The following is a 21,439-nucleotide window of genomic DNA, read 5'->3' as shown; positions in this document are numbered from 1 at the left end:
GCCACTCCCAGTTCAGGTACTCACGTGACCCGGAGGCGCTCACGTGACCGCACGCCCGGCTTGCGGCGAAATGATGGCGGCGAGGTTAGCGCGGTTCTTGCTGTTGGTCCGGCTCGCGGCGCGCGGTTAGTGCCCCGTCCTCCTACGTCCCCCGCCCAGGCATCTGCGACCCTAAGCTCCCTCCCAATCCGTACCCGCGCCCCCGCTCCTGCTACCTGTCCCCCGCCTCCTCAACGCCCCGTTCCCCGTAGGGCCCGCGTCCGCAGGAGCCGCCAAGATGAAGGTGGTGGAAGAGCCTAACACGTTCGGGTGAGCAGCCTCGCGGGGTGCGGCAGGGTGGGCTGAGTGGCGGCCCAGGGCCCGAGTCCCCCTGATCTTTCCGCTTCCCGTAGGCTCAACAACCCGTTCCTGCCCCAGACCAGTCGCCTCCAGCCCAAGAGGGATCCTTCACCTGTGTCTGGTGAGTGCAGGACCCTGGCCGTGGACGTGGTGGCGGGCAGGGAGGGAGCAGGGAACTGTCCTGGATTCCCGACTGAGGTGGACCGGGTCAACACTTGAGAGCCTGCTCGAGTGGGGCTGGAGAGGGAAGGACGGCCTTGGATGAAAGGATGAGAGGCCCTGAAAGCTCATGGAGGACCATGCATTCGTTTGCCAGCCATTTAAAATTATTTTTGAGTGCATGGTGATACTCCAGAACGTTCTCGTACCAAGTTAAATTGTTACCTCCGGACTTAGTTCTCTATTTCCTTCTGTAAAGATGATTCTGTTAAAAGTTTGGTATTTGTCTTTCTAGGCGATTTTGATGCTTTTACGTGCATGGGTATACAAGTAAAAAACGTGTAGCGATTTTTTGGTTGTCTTTGCCATCTATTTTTAAACAGTGCTACTACACAGGTTTGTGCATTTGCTGTTGTCACTGTGTGTGGAACTCTTCATGGTGGTGGATGTAGGTCTTCATTCTTTTCACTTGATGCTTAGTATTTAATCGGATGGTTCTGTATTCCTTTATTGTCAAGCATTATGTTGTTTATGTTTTTTTGGCCATCAGAAACAGTGCTGTGAAGAACATTCCTTGTAGAGACTCCCTCTTTATAGGCTCATGTGTGTGGTTTCCTAAGGTAGGATCTCAGAAGTGGAATTGCTCAGTTAGTGAATGAATATTAAATATATGAAACAAAATCCAAGAATTATTGGATACTACTATGTGTTAGGGTCTGTGCTGAGAATTCAGAAAGAACAAAAAGCATACAGTGCTTGTCCTCATGAAGTTGACAATTTAATAGGGTGGGTAGGCTATAAAGTAGGTAAAATGTAGAATGCTTGATGATGAAAAATGCTGTATAGGTATGGCAAGAGTATATGTGTGGGAGAGTATCATTGGGGCAAAATGCCGTTTTAAATAGGGCATTCAGGAAAAGACTAAGAAGTGACATTTAGGTAAAAAGCTGGAAGAAGGGGAGCAAGGGACATGGATTCAGGGTGGGTAAGAGGAATCCAGCAAAAGGAGTGGTCAGATAAGATTGGTGGGCCAGGGAAGTTTGGTGGGGGGTAGGATGAAATCAGAGAGAGGGGAAAGATGCGGACTTTCACTCTAAACAAATCTATCCCAGTTTTATATTATGAAAAGTATTGCATAGAAAAATAGAGGAATGGGACATTGAACACTAGCATACTTTCTGCCTCTGTACAGCAGTTAACATCTTGCCAAGCTGCTTTATCTTCCTGTTTTCATTTTGAAAAAAGTGAACTTTAATTTTGCTGTACCATTCGAAAGTCAGTTACAGACATCATGACACTCTTATCTCTAAATATTTATTTCCAATATAGATCTCCCACCCCACCCCCCAAATTAGCAATAATTCTATAATATAGCCAGGCCACATTCACATTCCCCAGTTGTCTCAAGAGTGCCTTCTGTAGCTGTCCCACCATGCCCAACACCAGGATCCGTCAAGGGTCAAACACACAGTAGACTGCATATGACATCGTGTCAAAAGGCTGTGCTTGACTGAAGTGAGTGCTGCTAGGGTCTGTCCATTATGGAGGCAAAAGGGTTGGATTCAGGAGTTGAAAGCATAAAGACAGAATACGTTTCTCTCTGCTCTTAGCAAGCTGTCTGCAAATGCCTTTGGCTCCAGTGAGTATGCTTTCCTCAGTAACCTCACGTTCCAGCCTAATGGGGAAAGAGTACTGACTTTCTGCTTCTTTAATGTCTCTGCATTTATTAGCTAGTGGTCTCTGGTAAAGAAGAGGATTCCTTTTTTTCTTTCTCCTTTTTGAGTCTCATTATTGGCTCCGATTTACACCATATTTTTATTGAGGTATAATTGACATGTTCAGTTTGATGAAGTTTGACGATGTGAGCACATCTTTGTAATTGCCACCTAAAAAGGTAAGGGACAATTCCATCTCCTAGAGAATTCCTCTGTCCCTTTCCAAATTCTCCCATCTATCACTTTCTGTTTTCTGTCACTATAGAGTTGTCCCATTGGTGCTTAGACTTCATGGAGGTACCTAATGGAGGTACAAAGCACACACTCCCATGTCTGGCTACTTTTTCAGCAGCATGTTTTTGGGATTTATCTATGTTGCTGTGTGTACCACTAGTTTTTTCTTATTGTTGAGTAAGTACATACAAAAACTGTGACATCTGTGTATAGTCTGTAGTCTAGTTAATTGTATTGTACCAATGTCAGTTTCCTGGTTTTGGTGATATGTTAACATTATGTAAGGGTTTAGCATTGGGGGAGGCCGGATGACGGTGTGTGGACCTCTCTGTAACTGCAGCTTCTTATAAGTCTATAGTTATTTCACAACAAAAAGCACACACCCTGTGAAATTCTTGTGATTTAAGTTTCCAATTGAAATGTAATATTACAGGATTTTTTTCTTTATTTCCTATTCCTTGTCTTTCTCTCATACTGAAAAGCTGGATTCCTTAATCATATAAATATATTTATTGGCTTTCTCCTATAATTTATATAAAGTTTCAAACTCAGTAATATTAACCACAAAGTGACTGAGTGAGGTTTAAGCATTTTTTTAGTCTATTTTAGAATGTATCCAAGCAAAGATGGACATCGAAGCGCGAAGTTGACCACGTCATTGTTTTCTCTGTTTGACTTGCAGTTTGGGCCATGTGTTTCTGCTTATGCTTAGATTTACTGCTTATTACACATATTTTTGACGTTTAATTTTTTCTTAACCTTAAAATATTTTGTGTTATGGATATTTTCAAGCATATATAAAGTGGAGAGAAGGGTATGTGAGATACCCAGCATCCTCACCCAGCCTCAACTCTCACCCTACATTCCCCCTGCCAAGCCTGTTACTTTGAAACAAGTATTTCACAAGTTCTTTCCTTTGTCAATATTTTGATATGTATCTCCTAAGGGCATAGCCACGATAGCTTCATGATGCTTTTTAAAAAGCAGTAATTCCTTACCAGTCAACAAAATCCCTACAGTGTTTTAGATATCACTAATCGTCTCATAAATTTTTAATAGTTGGCTTGTCCATGTCAGTATCTAAGGTCTACGTGTTGCATGTGCTTGATGTGTACCCCCATGTACTTTAAGCCTCCTTTATTTATTTATTTTTATGAGTAAGATTAGTATTACTTCTTTAATATTTGAGAAAAGTCACCAGTGAAGCTGTCCGGACTTGGTTTTTTCTTTGAGGAAAGATGTTCAGTTACTAATTCTCAAATTTTTTTCCTTCTATTTTTTTTTTTTTGTCCCTCCACCATTTTTTAAAATTCCCATTGCCCCACCTCCTTCCTCTTTGTTGACTATCAGTTTGTTCTCTATATCTATGTATCTGTTTCTTTTTGTTGTTCATTCATTTTGGTTTTTTAGATTCCTCATGTAAGTAAAATCATATGATATTTGCTTTTCTCTGTCTGACTTATTTCACTTAATGTAATACCCTCTAGGTTCATCTATTATGTTGTCACAGATGGCAAGATTTCATTATACAATGGAATAATATTCCATTGTATATATATACCACATTGATGAACATCTAGGTTGCTTCCATGTCTCTGCTATTACTAGGAATGTTTCAGTGACCATAGGGATGCATATATCTTTTTGAATTAGTGTTTTTGTTTCCTTCAGATAAATACTCAGGTTGGAATTGATAGATTGTATGGAAGCTCTATTTTTAATATTTTGAGGAACCTCCATACTGTTTTCCATAGTGGCTGCACTAATGTACAATCCCACCAACAGTGTACAAGGTTCTCTTTTTTTCACGTGCTTGCCAGGACATTTTTGTTGTTGTCGATTTGTTGCTGATAACCATTCTGACAGGTATGAGATGATATCTTATTGTGGTAGTCTACGGCTATGCTATGCTGAACATGCCCGATCCCATCTCATCTCGGAAGCTAAGCAGGGTCAGGCTTGGTTAGTACTTGGATGGGAGACCACCTAGGAAGACAAGTGCTGTAGGCTTAAAAAAAAAGGATAGGTATTCTTTGTTTGGTAGAATTCACCTGTGAAGCCAGCCATCTGGTCATGGACTTTTATTTGTTGGGAAGTTTTTTGATTATGGCTTCAGTTTCTAGTGATGCATTTGTTTAGAGTTTGTATTTCTTACTGGTTCAGTCTTGGAAAGTTATGTACTTACAGAAATTTATTCATTTCTTCAACATCATTGAATTCGTTGGCATATAATTGTTCATAGTGCTTAACAATTTCTTTGTATTTTTGTGGTGTTGGTTGTAACTTCTTTCATTTATGATTTTATTTATTTGGGCTCTTTTTTTTTTTCCTTGATGAGTTTGGCTAAGGGTTTGTCAACTTTGTTTATCTTTTCAAAAAACCAGCTCAATTTTATTGATCTTTTCTGTTGTTTCTTAAATTCTCTTACATATTTCTACTCTGATCTTAATTATTTCTTTCCTTCTGTTTACTTTTTTAAAATTTTTTTTAGTGCCTACAGCACCCTCTATTCCTTGGTGGTCTCCCATCCAAGTACTAACCAGGCCTGAACCTACTGAGCTTCCGAAATCAGGCACGTTCGGGGTGGCATGGCCATAGACTTAACTTTGGGTTTTGTTTGTTCTTCTTTTTCTAGTTCCTGTAGGTGTAGAGTTAGATCGTTTATTGGGATTTTTCTTGTTTCTTGAAGAGAAATACTTGAAATGATCTCAGTCTTCTTGAATTTATTGAGTCTTGTCTTGTGGCCTGACATGTGGTCCTGAGGAAAATGTATATTCTGCAGTTTTTGGATGAATTGCTCTATACGTGTCTAAGTTTATCTGGTGATATTTAAGGCCATTATATCCTTATTATTAATTTTCTGTCTGGATGATCTGTCCATTAACATGAATGGGGCGTTAAAATTCTCTACTATTATTGTATTACTGTGGATTTCTTCCTTTATATCCATTAATAATTGCTTTGTAGATTTAGGTGCTGCTCTGTTGGGTGTGTAGATATTTACGCTTGTTATATCCTCTTCTTGGGTTGACCTCTTTCTTATTATAGTTATGCCATTTTCTCTCTTTTTTTTTTAAACTTATTTTTGTTTGTTTTAAAGTCTATTTTGTCTAATTAGCATTGCTACCCAGCTTTCTTTTTGTTTCTTTATGCATGAAATATCTTTTTACATCCTTTTACTTTTGCTCTATATGTGTGTTTCAATTTGAAGTGAGTCTCTTTTAAGGAGCATATAGATTGGTCATGTTTTTTAATCCATTCAGCCACTCTGTGTCTTTTTATTGAAACATTTAATTCATTAATGTTTAAAGTAATTTATTGAGAAGTATGTATTTATTGCTATTTCGTTAGCTGTTTTTTGGTTGTTTTTACAGTTCTCTGGATCTCTTCCCTTGTGGTTTCTTGGTTTTCTTCAGTGTTTCCTTTGTGTTCCTTTCTCTTTGTTCTTTGTATATCTTTCGTAGGTTTTTGGTTTGTGGTTACCATGAGGTTTGTGTGTATCATTTTATATCAATAGCAGTCTATTTTAAGTTGATAGGTGTTTTAATTCAAATATATTCTCTATTTTTACTCTCCTCCATGCTATATGTTATCGATGTAATGATTTAGACCTTTTTGTATTATATATTCTCTGAGAAGTTATTGTAGTTTGAGTTTGATACTTTTTAAAACCTTCCTAGTAGCTTTTTACATGTCTGACTTGCTGTTATTTATTAAATATTTGATTTTACCTGTGATATTTTTTTCTTTTCTCATATTTTCTTATTTCTGGTTATGGACTTTGCTTTTATGCTTAAAGACAAATCTTTAATATTTCTTGTAAAGCTGGTTTAATGGTGATGAACTCCTTTAGTTTTTGCTTATCTGGGAAACTATTTCTACTTCAATTTTGAATGATAACCTTGCTGGGCAAATTAATCTAGGTTGTGGGTTCCTTTCTTTTAGCACATTAAAGATGTCCTTCTGGCCTGTAAAGTTGCTGCTGAGAAATCAGGTGATAGCTTTATGGAATGTCCTTTTTATTAATTCATTGTTTTCCTCTTGTTCCTTTCAATATTGTCTCTTTAACTTTTGCCATTATAAATACAGTATGTCTTGATGTGGGTCTTTTTGGGTTCATCTTTTTTGGAACTCTCTTCTTCTTGTAACTGAATGATATCTGTTTCCTTTCCCAGGTTAGGAAAGTTTTCAGCTATTATTTCTTTAAATACTTTGTTCTTTTTTCTCTTTCATCTCCTTCTGGGATCCCTGTAGTATGAATGTTTGAGTACTTGATGTTATCGCAGAGGTCTCCTAAATGAGTCTTGTTTTGAAAAATTTATTTTTTTGCCGTTCTGATTAGTTGATTTCCACTAGTCTGTCTTTTAGGTCGCTGATATGTTTTTCTGTATTTGCTAATCTGTTAATTCCTTCTAATATATTTTTCATTTCAGTTACTGTATTCTTCAGGTCTGCTTGCTTTTTTATACTTTCTAACTCTTTGTTGAAGTTCTAAGTTCCTCTATTCCACTCCCACTCTCACGTTTGGTGAGTATCCTTATGACCATTTCTGTTAATTTTTTATGAGGCAAAGTATCTCCATTTCTGGAGATTTTTCATATTTCTTCATTTAAGAGATATTCTTCTGTTTTTTCATTTTGTTTGACTTTTTATGTTTGAACATAGAGATAGCTGTGTCTCTACCAGCATTGAAAAAGTGGCCATATGCAGAAGCGGTCTCTGTGTAGGCCGTGTGTGCTGGGTGGTTTTGGCAGGCCTGTGGAAGCTGAGCAGGTACTGAAAGTATCTGGGGCACTGGCCTACCTAGCTGGAGCGGCTTCAGTCGGGGAGTCCAGTACGTGTGAGTAATGCCCTATGGATCCTGCTTGCTCCCTTTGTTGGGTGTGAAATGGGTGATGTGTCCAGGAACATGGTGCAGTGACCTTGTAGGTAGGCCAGAGCACCTGGACCGAGCCTCTACCCACCCTGTGGAGGTGGAGGGGATGCAAACAATGGCGTCCACCAGCACCTCTGATCCCAGAGAATTCCCGCGGTCCCCGGAGAGCTCCCGCAACTTCCCAGACACCTTTATACAGTCTCTTGTTTGTTGTACGTAAAGTGGTCTAGTGAAGAAGTGACCCTTGTGTAGGCTTTATGTGCTGGGTAATTTCGAGAAGCTGGTTGGAGCCAGGCATGCATTTATGGTGTCTGGGGCACTTACTTGTGTTCCTGAAGCAGGCTCTGGAGGGAGGCCAGGTGCGCTGTTGGTCTTGCTTGCTCCCTTTGTTCAGAGGCAAAAGGCTGGGAATGCCCTGTGGTGACTTTGGAGGTAGGCCAAAGCGCCCAAACAGAGCTCCACCCACTAGAGGAGACGTAAACAACGGTGCTTACCAGCTCTTCTGGCCAGAAGGGATCCCACAGCTCCTGGAGGGCTCCCGTGGCTCCCCAGCCTTCTGCTTGGTCTCTTTCTCTTGTTTGTTGTTCAGAAGCTATTCATTCAGCCCTCAGTTGTCTCATCGGAGGAATTTTTTCTATATGTTTGAGTTTGTTCATGGGAGGGGGCAAGCTCAGCCTCCTCCTTTGGCGCTGCCGTCTTGGATCTCTAAGTCTCTTTTAAACTATAGGTCCCATCCTTTTGCTTCTTTGCAATATAGTTATTAAAGAAACTGTTTTTTTCCCCCACCACATTCTGGATTTCGTTCATTGCATTCCTGTGGTGTTTAATATTTCTTCTTTATCTACTAGCTCGAATAAAGACAGTTTTGTTTTTTCCTTTCCAATCCGTGTGACTTTTATTTTCCTCGCCTGTTGCACTGCACTGGCCATGCCTCCTGTGTTACTAAGAGAAGTAGTGAAAGTACGTGTCCCTACCTTACTCCTAATCCAGTCTCCTACTGTCAGTCCTGCTGAGGAGGGTTTATAGCCTGTTGTTGATAGAGGAAGTTCCCTGTTGTTCCTGGTTGCTGAGTTTGTACCATGAATGGGTGTTCAGTTTTGTCAAATGCTTTTTCTGCACCTATTGAGATAATCATAGGGTTTTTCTTTTTTAGGTTGTTTATATAGTGGGTAGCTTCGATTTTTGAATGTTAAGTCAACCTTGTATTTTGGAGTAAACCCCACTTGGCTTTAACTTGACTACAGTTGACCCTTGACCAATGTGGGTTAGAGCTTTATGGATCCACTTACTCTGGGACGTGTGAGTGAACCTTCACAATTCCAAGGGTGAGCTGTACATATGTTTTATATATTGCTGGGTTTAAATTACTTATTATTTCTGACTTTTTTCATTTCTAGAATTTTCTTTGGTTCTTTTTTCTAATCTCTGCTGGAATTTCCTATCTGTTTATTCCTATATTTTACTTTATGCTCTTGAGCATAGTTGTAATAGGTGCTTTAAAATCCTTTGGCTTCTAGCAGGTGTGTTGTGTTGGGTGAATCTCTAGTAACTGCCTCTTAGGTGTGGGTCGCATTTGCCTGCTTTGTGGTAGGTCTGATTCTTTTGGAACACATCTTGATATGAGCTCTGTTGTCCTCCCTTCAAGAGCATTATTTGTTCAGGCGGTTAGCCTGTGTGGCTCACACTGACCCTGCGTGGTCTCGCAGCCCTCACTGGACTGTGCAGTCTTCTCCAGGCGTGTGTGCACAGGGCTTGGCCGGACACTGCCCCCGTGCAGGGTTTATGTGCAGTTTGGGGACTCCCTCTGATGCATTCATTTTTGATATTGTCCCCGACTTTGCAGCTGCTGTCATCTCCCCTGTCCCAGTTCCTAATGCCAGTGAGACTGGTGGGTTCTGTCTGGCCTTTGCCGTTAAAATAGCACCAGCTGGGCCTCCCCTCAGGCGAAGCAGCACAGACAGTAATTGGTGCTGTTCTCTCCTTCCAAGTACTGGCCCCTGTACTCCTGTCGTTCCTTTAGTCCTTTCCGCTGCCATCAGGCATTAAGACATTTTCCCCAAGGTTTCCTGGTTCTGTCTCCTGAAAAGTTGGTCTCATGTCAGCTGATAGTGTTCACATAGCTATTTGCTTTATTCTGTAGTATACACATGATGGTTTCAGAACTTTAGGATGGCATTAGTACTATTAACTTGTGAAAGTACATATTTGCAAATCACTGAGAATGATTCTCCTCCCTGTGATGTGACTAGTTGTACATAGTTCAGTTCATTTGCTTTGATTTCAGCTGTAGGGTCTTATGTTGTCCTGTGAATTTTACCTTTTAGCATGTAAACATGTTCATATGCTTCACATGTAAAGCCCTCGACATAGGCATACTCAATACTCTCGTACCTGCCTCATCCCATCATGTTGTGCTCCCTGTGAGGGGCTGTCAGTTCTTTTTTATGGAGGTATAATTGACATATAACATATTAGTTTCAGGTGTACAATATGATTCAATATTTGTACATACTGAGTCATTAACATCCATCACCATAGTTACAGTTTTTTTTTCTTGTGATGAGAACTTTTAAGATCTGTTCTCTTAGCACTTTCTAAACATGCAATGCAGTATTAACTGTCGTTACCATGCTGTACCATGCTCCCCATGACTTACTTATTTTATAACTGGAAGTTAATACCTTTTGAGCCCCTTCACCCATTTTGCCCACCCTGTACTTCCCACCTCTGGCAACCACCAGTTTGTTCTCTGTGTATGAGTCTGATGTTTTGTTTTTTAAATTCCACATATAAGTGAGATCATATGGTATTTTTCTTTCTCTGATTGATTTCACTTAGAATAATCAGGGTCCATCCACGTTGTTGAAAATGGCAAGATTTCCTTCCTTTTTATGAATAATATTCCATTGTATGTATTCACCACATCTTCTTTATCTAGTCATCTATTGGCTATTTCCATATCTTGGCTGTTGTAAATAATGATGCAGTTAACATGGGCATGTATGTCTTTTTGAATTAGTGTTTCGGATTTCTTTGGATAAATGCTCCAACGTGGAATTGCTGCATCATATGGTAGTTCAACTTTTTTGAGGAACTTCCATACTGTTTTCCATAGTGGCTACACCAATTTACATTCCCATCAACAGTGCATAAGAATTTCTTTTTCTCCATATCCTTGCCAACATTTGTTATTTCTTTTTAGTAATGGCCATTCTAATAGCTATGAGGTGATATCTCACTGTGGTTTTGATTTGCATTTCCCTGATGATTAGTGCCGTTGAAATCTTTGCATGTGTCTGTTGGCCATCTATATATTCTCTTTGGAAAAATGTCCATTCAGATCCTCTGCCCATTTTTAAGTTTGATCTTTTTTTTTTTTTTTTTGCTATTGAGTTGTATGATAAATTATGTATCAGATAAATTATTTACAAATATTTTCTCCCATTCAGTAGGTTGCCTTTTTATTTTGTTGATGGTCTCCTTTGCTGTGCAGAAGCTTTTTAGTTTGATGTAGTCCTATTTGTTTACTTTTGCTTTTTTAAGTCAGATCCAAAAAATAAGTGTCAAGACTGATGTTAAGGAGCTTATTGCCTCTGTTTTGTCCTAGGAGTTTTATAGATTCAGGTCTTACATTTAAGTTTTTAATCCATTTTTAGTTAATTTTTATGTATGGTGAAGGCTGTATAGTCGTTTAACTGATACCATTTATTGAAAAGACTGTACATTCCCGCATCGTATATTCTTGTTTCCTTTGTCATAAATTGACCATATACGTGTGGGTTTACATCTGGGTTCTCTCTTTTATTCCACTGACCCATGTGTCACTTTTTATGCCAATATCTTACTGTTTTGATTCTGTTGTTCTTTGTGATTTGACCTGCTGGTGTTTTGTTTGCAAGTATAAGGAAATATGAATTTCCCCCTTTTTCATTGTGGTAAAATAGAAAATTTACCATTTTAGCCACTTTCAGATGTGCAGTTCAGAGGCATTAAGCACATTCCCACTGTCATGTGACCCATCACCGCCATCTCCACAACTTTTTCATCTTCTGAAACTGAACGTGTCTCCATTAAACACTCCCCGTTTCCTTCCCCCAGCCCCTGGCACCCACCATTCTACTTCGTTTCTATGAATTTGACTGCTCTAGATACTTCTCGTGGTCTGTGTTCCCCCCACATTCATATGTTGAAATCCTAACCATCAAAATGATGGTATTAAGAGGACGTGGTGTTTGGGGGGTGCTTAAATCATGAGAGTCAGACTGTCGAGAATGGGATTAGTGCCTTATAAAGAGGCTCCAAAAGAGATCCCTAGCCCCTTCCACCATGTGAGGACGTACTGAAAAATGGCCTCTGTGAACCAGCCCTCACCCATGCTGGTACCCTGATCTTGGACTTCCAGCCTCCAGAACTGTGCAAAATAAATTTTTGTAGTTTATATATTACCTAGTCTGTGGTATTTTATTATAGCAACTTGAATGGATTAAGACATTACCTCATAAAAGTGGCATCATATAATAATTTTCCTTTTGTGACTGGCTTATTTCACTTGGAGTAATGTCTTTAAGATTCATCCACATTGTAGCATGTCAGAGTTTACTTCCTTTTTAAGGCTGAATACATATGTACATTGTACATACATACTACATTTTGTTTTATCTATCATCTGTCAATGGACACTTGGGTTGTTTCCACTTTGTGCCTGTTGTGAATAATGCTGCTATGAACATGCGTGTACGGTATCTGAGTCCCTGCTTTGAGCTCCTTTGGTATATACTCAGGAGTTCGTTCACTGAATCATGTAATTCTGTTTAGCTTTATTAGGAACTGTCAAACTGTTTTCAGCAGCAGCTGCTGCACATTACATTCCCACCAGCAATGCACAAAGGTTCCAATTTCTATACATCTTCCAACATGTAACTTTGTATTTTGATAATAGCCATCTTCATGGGTGTGAAATGATACCTCATTGTGGACTTGATTTCTATTTCCCAAATGACCAGTGATATTGAACTTATGGGCTATTTGTATAGCTTCTTCAAAGTAATGTCTAGTGTATCCCTTTCCATTTTTTAATTGGGTTACTTGGGGGTTTTTGTTGTTGTATAGGAGTTCTTTATATATTTTGGTATTGCTCTCATTAGAGATGTGATTTGCAAATATTTTCTCACTTTCTGGGCATTGTCTTTGCACTCTTTTGATAGTATTCTTTGGTGCATAAAATTTCTAATTTTGGAGTCCAGTTTATCTATTTTTTCTATTGGTGCCTTTGCCTTTGGTGTCTTTTCCAAGAAATCATTATCAAAGCCTGTGTCATAAAGATTTTACCCTATGTTATCTAAGAGTTTTATAGTTTTGGTCTCTGATCTATTTTGAGTTCATTTTTGTATATTGTGTAAAACAATGGTCCAGCTTCATTCATCAGTGTATGGATGTCCCATTTCCCAGCACTATTTATTGAAAGACTGTTCTTTCTCCCCATTGAATGGTCTTGTCAAATCATTTGAATGTATAGTCAAGATTTTATTTCTGGGCTCTTTTCTAGCCATTGGTCTATATGTTTGTCTTTATGCCAGTGCCACAGTTTTAATTACAGTAGCTTTGAAGTCACAAACTGTTGAGTCCTCCAACTTTGTTCTTTATCAAGGTAGTTTTGGCTATTTGAGCTTCCTTGAGTCTCCATTTTAATTTTTGGATGGGTTTTTCTATTTCTGCAAAAAAAAAAAAAAAAGTCGTTGGGATTTTGATACGGATTGCATTGGATCAGTAGGTCAGTTGGGGATAGTACTGACATCTTCATTTTAAATCTTCCTATCAGTGAACACAGGATATCTTTCCATTTATGTGTGTCTTTCATTTCTTTTAGCAGTATCTTGTAATTTTCAGTGCACAAGTGTTTTGTCTCCTTGGTTAAATACGTTCCTAAATTTTTTTTTCCTTTTTTTGATGTTATTGTAAATGGAATTGTTTTCTTAAATTTCCTTTATGGATTGTTCATTATTAGTGTATAGAAATAAAAATTGGTTTTTGACCATCAATTTTATATCCTGCAACTTTGCTGAACTTATTAACTCTAATAGATTTTTGTGGATTTTGCAAACATGACTAAATAATTTTACTTCTTCCTCTCCAATTTGGCAAATTAATCCATTTGCCTTTTCTTTCTTTTTTCCCCTAATCGTTCGGGCTAGAACTTCTAGTGCGATATTGAATAGTTACTGGCAGTGCTGAGAGCATCTTTGCTTTGTCCCTGATCTTAGGGAGAAAACTTTCAGTCTTTCATCATTCATTGAGTATGATGTTAGCTGTGGGTTGTGTATAGATGCCACATGGGTTATTGTGTTGAGGAAGTCTCCTTCTTCTAATTTGTTGAGTCTTTTTACCATGAAATTCGAGTGTTGTTTTGTCAAGTGCTTGCTTTTCCAACAGTTGAGATGATCTTGTGACTCCCACCTTTGTTCTATTAGTTGGCTGTATTACATTGATTTTTGTATTTTGGACTGTCCTTACATTTTAGGAATACAAAAATGCATTCCAAAATACAAAAAAATGTACCACTCGGTCATTGTGTAGAATCCATTTAATGTGCTGTCGAATTCAGTTTGCTGTATGTAATACTTTGCTGAGGGTTTTGCATTAATGTTTATAAGGGATGCTGGTCTCTAGTTTTCTTTTCTCATAGTATGTCTTTCTGGCTTTGGTGTCAGGGTAATGTTGCCTCAGAAAAATGAGTCAGGAAGTGTTCCCCCCCCTTTTTTTGGAAGAATTTGAGAATTTTTAAGCTTGTGTTTCTAGGAATTTGTCCAGGTCATCTAGGTTATTAATTTGTTGGTGTATATTGTTCACAGCATTCTTATAATCCTTTTTCTGTAAAGTTGGTAATGTCCCTCCTTTCATTTCAGATTTTAGTAATTTGAGTCATCTTTCTTTCTTAGTCTAAGTTTGTTGATATCGATCTTCTCAAAGAACTTTTGGTTTTACTGATTATTTCCTTTCTGCGCTTTGGGTTTAGTATGCTCTTTTACTATTTCTTTAAGGTGTAAGTTAGGTTATTGACTTGAAATTTCTGAATGTCTTTACAGCTATAAATTACCCTCTTAGCATTGCTTTCACTATATCCTGTAAGTTTTGGTACCTTGTGTTTTCATTTTTGTCTTCCAAGTATTTACTAATTTCCCCTGTGACTTCTTTGACCCAATGGTGATTTATGTGGATTTATGAAATTCTTACTTTTGCTGCTATTGATTTCTAGTTTCATTGTGATCAGAAAAGGAACTATATGATTTCAGTCTTTTTAAGTCTATTAAGAACTAATAGACTTAAAAAAAATATGGTCTAACATATGGTCTATCCTGCAGAATGTTTCATATGCGTGCGTGCGTGCGTGCATGTGTGTGTCTGTGTTCTGCTGTTGTTGAGTGAGGTGTTCTGCATATGTCTGTTAGGTCCAATTGGTTTAGTGTCATTCAAGTCGTTTTTTTCCTTAGAAGCAGAGTATTGATGTGCCCAAGCATTGTAGTACTACAGCAGTCCCCAGCCTTTTTGGCATTGGCGACCAGTGCTCCCATGAGAATCTAATGCCTGATCTGAGGTGGAGCTGAGGTGGTGATGCTAGCGCTGGGGAGTGGCAACGAATACAGATGAAGCTTCGCTTGCTCACTCGCCACTCACCCGCTGTGACCCAGTTCCTAACAGGCCACTGACTAGTGCCAGGGGCAGCCTGGGGTTGAGGAACCCTGTATTACTACTGTGTTTCTTCCTTCAATTCTGTCAGTGTTTGCTACATGTATTTTAAAGCTTTGACGTTTGGTGTACATATAATTGTTATCTTTTGGTGAATAAGTCCCTTTTATCAGTATATGTCCTTTGTCTCTTAACAGTTTTTGACTTAGTCTATTTTGTCTGATAGCCACCCCAGCTCTCTTGGGTTGATAGTTGCACGAGAGATCTTTGTTCCATCCTTTCACTTTCAAACTGCTTGTGTCTTTAGGTCTAAAGTGAGTTTCTCATAAGCAGTATATAGTTTAATCTATGCCTTTTGAACAGGGAGTTTAATCCATTTACATTTAAAGTAACTGTAGGCATACCTAGGAGATGCTGTGGGGTTTGGTTGCAGACCAGTGCAATAAAGTGAGTCACCCAAATTATTTTTTCTCTCAGTGTATGTAAAACTTATGTTTACTGTAGTGTACTAAGTATGCAGTATAGCATCATATTTACAAAACAATATAACAATATCCTAGTTAAAAAAAATTATTGCTAAAAATAACCATCATCTGAGCCTTCAGTGAGTCATTCTTTTTCTGGTGGAGGGGCTTGCCTCAGTGTTGATGAGAACACAGTATCTGTAAAATGCAATGACGTGCAATAAAATGAGACGTCCATATTGATGACTTACGGAAACAAAAGGGCAAATTTGTCTTATAGCTTGTCTCTCATTCCCTCCATTAATTTTTGTTGACTTACTATTCTGTGTGACGTTTGATGTCCTCATCTTTTGTGTATATTCTATGTATAGCTATTTTCTCAGTGGTTACCATAGGGATTACATAACATACTAATGTTATTAAAGTCGAATTTGAATTTATACCAGCTTTTCAATTACATATCAAAACTTCTATACAGCACCATTTCTACACTTTTATTTTCACAAATTACCTATATTGTGCACCCACTAACATAGATTTATAATATTTTTGCATGCATCCATCTTTTAAGTTCTATATATTTACAAGTCAGAATTACAATACTGGCTTTGTAATTTGCCCATGTATTTACCTTTACTGTCTTTTTTATTTGAAGGACTCCCTTCAGCATTTTTTGTACGGCAGGTATATTGACAGTGAACTCCCTCATCTTTTCTTTACCTCATTTTTGGAGAGTATTTTTCTTGGATAAAGAATCCTAGGTAGACATTTTCTTTCATCTCATTGCTTTCTGGCTTCCAAGGTTTGTGCAGAGAAGTCAGCTTATCGAGGATGTTACTTCTTGCTGCTTTCAAGACTTGGTTTTTGACATTTGTCTCTTGTGCCTTGGCATGGGTCTGAGTTTATCATACTTGGAGCTTCTTGGATTTGTATGAAATTGGGAAGTTCTTAACAATAGTATCCTCAAATAATCTGCCCCTTTCCCTTTCTCTCAAGGACTCCCATGGGTCCTATCGGTCCCTTAGGCTCTGTTCACTGATTTTTTTTTTTTGTCTACTTAAATCTTTTGAAGTCATCACATGATTTTTCATTTCAGTTGTATATTTCAGCTCCAGATTTGGTTCCTTTCTATAATTTTTAAATTTTTGATCACATATCGTTTTCCTGAGAGTTTCTTTTTCTTTTTTCTTTTTTTTTTTTTGGTGTGTGTTTTCCTTTAGTTCTTGGAGCATATTTAAGGTAGTTGTTTAAAAGTCTTTAGTAAGGCCCATATTCAGGCTTCTCCTGGGGTGGCTTTGTCAGTTTTTAACTTTGAATAGGCCACGTTTTCCTGTTTTTACTTCTTGCAATTTTTTATTGAAAACTAGACCTTTGAAAAAACAGACACCTCTGCCAGTTTGTGTATTTCCTAGAGTCTCACCCCAGCTTCTTTCCAGGACCTTACATGGTCTTTTGTGTGTCTGATCTCTTGCCCCAAACTCTGAGTCTCTAGGCTCCCTGTAGCTTTCACAAGCAATGCCCACTTTCTGCACCTGAGATCTGAGGCAAAACAGACCAGTTCTGGCAGCCCCCAGCCAGGTTGCAGTGTTGTGGGTAAGGTCTGCCTGTTTCTCCTGACCACGCTGGGGAGCGGTGGCACAGGGCAAGAGAAAATGCCACAGCCTTGTGTTACAAACTTGAAGGTGTTTTTGTTCTTGGTGTCCACATGGTTGCTCAGACATTTTCTAGAATTCCTCTTTAGATGTTTCACAGGGAATTGAGCTTGGAATTTCACCCAAGATTTTGTGTTTCATTTTAAAGTTTCAAACCGCCTGACTTTTTCCTGAAGGGCCCCATTCTGTAGGTTGTTGATCTTGCACTGGACTCAGCATTCACATTCTCTTCTAGGGCCTGCGCATCTCTTCAGACTTTCTGGCAAGTGCTTCAGCCTGGTGGAGTCCATGTGAGTGAGGGGAGGGGTGGTAGGGGTGGGATCTGGGACACCCCTGACGGCAGTCGTAACCCCCAGGTACAAGTATGAGTTCTGCCCCTTCCACAACGTGACCCAACATGAGCAGACCTTCCGCTGGAATGCCTACAGTGGGATCCTGGGGTGAGCTGGAGAAGGGTAGGTGGCTATGGGTTCCTTGGGATGGTGTTCCCCAACCTAGCCTCACACTCTGCTCCTCTCCAGTATCTGGCACGAGTGGGAAATTGCCAACAACACCTTCAAGGCCATGTGGATGAAAGATGGTGACTCTTGCCGTTCCCGGAGCCGGCAGAGCAAGGTGGGGCCATGTGGGAGGGGGCCCCTGGCTTCCTCTACCCACCTACCAATCAACCAAGGTTTCCCTCCCAGGTGGAGCTTACCTGTGGAAAAAGCAACCGATTGGCTCGTGTGTCTGAGCCAAGCACCTGTGTCTATGCGCTGACATTCGAGACACCCCTTGTCTGCCATCCCCATTCCTTGTTAGGTAGGAGGCCGAGACCAGTAGGGGTGGGAAGATGGGGGGCAAAGGGGCTCAGCTAAATCTGGTTCCTACTGGATTTTAGTGTACCCAGCCTTGCCCACAGCCCTGCAGCAGCGGTGGGACCAGGTGGAGCAGAACCTAGCTGATGAACTGATCACTTCCCAGGTGAGTTGCTGGGGCAGGCATCCCCCCTGGCTGGGTGCAGCACAGTCACAAGCTGAGTGTTCTCTCTTCTTCCCTGACCTTCAGGGCTATGAGAAGTTGCTCAGGGCACTTTTTGAGGATGCTGGCTATTTAAAGGCCCTAGAAGAAAATGACTCTGCACAGCAGGAAGGAGGTACTCAGGGCCTGGAGTTTGAGACCTTGGAGAGCTGCAATAAGGTACAGATTAGTGGGAGGAGGCTGGGTTCCCAGGACAGTGACGGCCTCCTGCCAAGGGGCCTGACTTTCCCTTCGAACTCTTCTGTTCCAGGCACATAAGGAACTGTCAAAGGAAATTAAAAGACTTAAAAGTGTGCTGACCCAGCATGGCATCTCCTACACCAAGCCTGCAGGTAAGTCATGTCTGGTCAAGGGGCCAAGCCCACCTTGGGACCTGCTGCCTATGAACAAGGTCCTTACCTGTTGCCTCCTGGTGTTTTGGCAGAAACTTCCAGCTCTGAACACTTGGGCTCCAAGACACCCACACACAGGACAACAGAGCAGCTACGAGGTGACCTGGGGTTGCGTGGAGATACCTTGTGAGAATCTGGTACTGGGCCGGAGACAACCAGATTGTGGCATCGTATAGTAAAAAAAAGAAACAATGGGCCAGGACCACAGTGCAGAGCAAGAAGTCCTGGGAAAAGCTGTGCCTTCTGGGCTAGTAGCTGTGTCAGGGTTGTGCTCAAAGATGCAGACAAATAAAGATTCAAAGTTTTAATTCCCATACTGATAAAAATAATTCCATGAATTCTGTAAACCATTGCATAAATGCTATAGTGTAAAAAAATTTAAACAAGTGTTAACTTTAAACAATTCACTACAAGTAAATGATTATGCATTATAAATACTACCTTCTGGGTTAAGAAAATTCCATTCCAATAACATTCTCATCTAAATATTCAAAACAAAACATACAGATTGGGGGTTTCCATAAATTAATGCACATAAAGCATCCACACTGAATTGAGGTCTGCTGACCAGTTACATGAATGGTGTGACGATATTACCGCTAATGTTGAACAGGAGAGCTGGGAGAGGACACCCAGCACCCCTTGCTCCTCACCCACAGATGGGACAGTGGTGCCCTGAGAGGCTGAGCCTATCACCAGCTCAGCCTATGAAGCCTGCACAGGGCTGCTCCCTCAGAAGACCAGGGCCACTGCAAGGGTGGGGAGGACCTCAAGGAGCAGCCCCCCCGGAGCATGCCGCAGTGATGGCCCTAAGCGCCTGGGCACCTGGTGAGTTCTGCTCTGGGTGGTTCTTTGGTCTTCCCACCGCATACCTGTCCTCAGAGCCAGTCCTGACCTGAGAAGGGCAAGTGCTCAGGGCTATTCCCCCAGCCCCGGCTGTAGGGCACCTGTAAACACTGCACCTCCAATCCCCCAAATTCCACAGAACTGACTGGAATAGCTTATAAATAGACCTAAAGCTTAATAGTTCTTGTTTATAATTTGAAAATGTCTAGGCTAGATATCAGTCATAAACACAGTCCTGTTATCCCAAAAAAAGGCTAAAGGCCTGAAATGGGAAACAAGTGCATAAATATTAATAAAAATAGTCTTAAACAGTGATAACAGTAGCACAAAATATACGTAATTTCTAAGAGCTAATAAATCATTATCACTATATTTAAAAACAAATAGATTCACTAAAACCAAGTAAATAGTTACCTTTAGTAGCGGACTAGCTGCGGAATGTCATGGATCCACCTTTAAAATGACAACTTTTCAATCATTTTGTCTTACATTAAAAATGTTTTAAACTTACTATAGTAAATACATTCTAATTTGGTCACTGATAGAAATTTTTACCTAGTCACTTCGCACTTTAAAAAATGCTATTAAAAGTCTTTGGCAAAGCCCCAGGCAAGTAGAAATGTGTCAGTGTTCATTTCCAGGCCAGAAGGCTAGTACCTGCTCCCGCCCCCAGCGGCAGGTTCTGGAAAGATTTTCTCACGGCAGTCTAGACCTGTTTTGCTGAGGGCAGAGTTTGGGTAAACTACAGCCATCTCACTTTTCAGATTTCTAGGCAAAATGACCCACTGCAGACCAGAGGAGATTCTCGTCATCACTAAAATTAGACCCACTCTCAGGACTGTTTCTGCTACAGTCCTGAAGCTAGGCTGCCGCCGAAGGGCCGAGGGACCTACGGTAGAGCCAGGTCCTCTGGCATGGTGGCCAGGTCCTCTCCTCAACCTGCAGTCTCATGGATGATTGACAATACCTGGACATGCCAAAGTTTGGCAAGCCTGTCCCACATGGGCAGGAGTCCTGGTGGTCCCAGGTGTGGGGAGTGACTGTGGCCTAGCTGGGACACCGGGCAGCCAGCTCCAGGAAGGTAGGGAGCACCACTACCCATCCAGAACACGGCTCTGTAAGATTAACCTCTTGACTGCACTTTTCACTAGTATCAAATTGTCTTACAAAGTTTCAAGGAAGAAAACTGAATGAACTGTTTTCCTCACTTCTTTTGCAAGGCGCAGGCACTTAGAAAAAGTGGCCACGGGTCATAGATGCGTGATCGAGCTCCCTCATGTCACGACATTGGGATATAAAACTCTAATTAGTGTGCACATGCACGTGTTTATTAGGAAGAGTTCCTTTCATAAAATTAAAAACTTCTAAATGTATGTCTTTCAATAATCACTCTGCTATAAATACTATTTGTCTGCACTTAATTTGAAACCGTAAAAATCCTAGGCATTTCTCACTACTAGATAAATGCTCATTTCATAAGTACTAATTTCAGAATATGAAATCTCATATTTACCATACTATATGAATTAACAATAAACTGATAGGAAATATTTTAAGTTCACAGTACACATATAAAGCTTCATATTATCGCATATTAAAAAAAAACAAAAAACAAAAAACATGAACCTAGAAAGCAGCTTATAGCAACTTAGACCATCCATTTAAATTCTTCAGCTTACAAAGTGCTTGGCCGGGACCCGAACTCCCAGGATGTGGTCACAGTAGTGTCAGGACCGCAAACCCTATGTAATTACTGTGCCTGCCCAGACCCCCTGTGCGGCGGGCATGGGCGTGCTGTGGGTTTGCTGTTAAGAGAATACTATGAAATCGTGGGTGCAGCTCAGGGCCAGGGTCCCGACGTCGGTGGCACCAGGAAGTGAGGCCGCTGTGGCCACTGTCACCACTGGAGGGGCTGGCCCTCACAGTAAGGGCACTCAGGCGCGCTGGCCGCACAGGGCTCGCAGAGCACGCGGTGCTGGCAGGGCCGCAGGACGGTACCACGGGCCCGTTCCCCGCACACCACGCACTGCTTCGCTCGGAGCTGGAAGATCACCTGTGG

General features: G+C 40.5%; 2 protein-coding genes and 1 pseudogene across 3 annotated transcripts in view; 2 read left to right on the top strand and 1 right to left on the bottom strand.

Annotated features, from left to right (window-relative positions):
- The first annotated feature begins 42 nt into the window (after positions 1-42).
- Positions 43-18,974, top strand: GNPTG (N-acetylglucosamine-1-phosphate transferase subunit gamma). 2 transcript variants are annotated; one of them, XM_016136645.2, is made up of 11 exons: positions 43-125; positions 252-309; positions 393-460; positions 17,358-17,412; positions 17,479-17,562; positions 17,644-17,737; positions 17,809-17,923; positions 18,003-18,085; positions 18,170-18,301; positions 18,393-18,474; positions 18,567-18,974. In XM_016136645.2, exons 1-11 carry the CDS (start codon positions 71-73, stop codon positions 18,662-18,664), a joined length of 924 nt encoding a protein of 307 aa, XP_015992131.1. In that variant the 5' UTR covers positions 43-70; the 3' UTR covers positions 18,665-18,974. The 2 variants fall into 2 exon arrangements, with proteins under 2 accessions (XP_015992131.1, XP_036081441.1); XM_036225548.1 differs by having other exon boundaries at positions 66-84.
- Positions 4,340-4,457, top strand: LOC118607274 (annotated as a pseudogene).
- Positions 16,642-21,439, bottom strand: part of UNKL (unk like zinc finger) — a 41,417-nt gene continuing 36,619 nt past the window's right edge. The window contains exon 15 of the mRNA XM_016136643.2: positions 16,642-21,433. Within this exon, the coding sequence (XP_015992129.2) occupies positions 21,278-21,433 (156 nt within the window). The 3' untranslated portion in view covers positions 16,642-21,277. The remainder of the gene's footprint in view (positions 21,434-21,439) is intronic.

Source organism: Rousettus aegyptiacus, unplaced genomic scaffold (genome assembly GCF_014176215.1).
Source record: "Rousettus aegyptiacus isolate mRouAeg1 unplaced genomic scaffold, mRouAeg1.p scaffold_m13_p_8, whole genome shotgun sequence".
Lineage (NCBI taxonomy): Eukaryota > Metazoa > Chordata > Mammalia > Chiroptera > Pteropodidae > Rousettus > Rousettus aegyptiacus.
Note: the sequence above shows the minus strand (reverse complement) of the source record. Positions and strands in the feature narration are given on the sequence as shown.

Bases quoted from the DNA above. Each gene is read 5' to 3' on its own strand.
- GNPTG (XM_016136645.2), top strand. From the start codon at position 71: ATGATGGCGGCGAGGTTAGCGCGGTTCTTGCTGTTGGTCCGGCTCGCG. The intron at 310-392 runs GTGAGCAGCCTC...CGCTTCCCGTAG, and splicing joins GAAGAGCCTAACACGTTCGG to GCTCAACAACCCGTTCCTGC. The intron at 461-17,357 runs GTGAGTGCAGGA...ATTCTCTTCTAG, and splicing joins GGATCCTTCACCTGTGTCTG to GGCCTGCGCATCTCTTCAGA.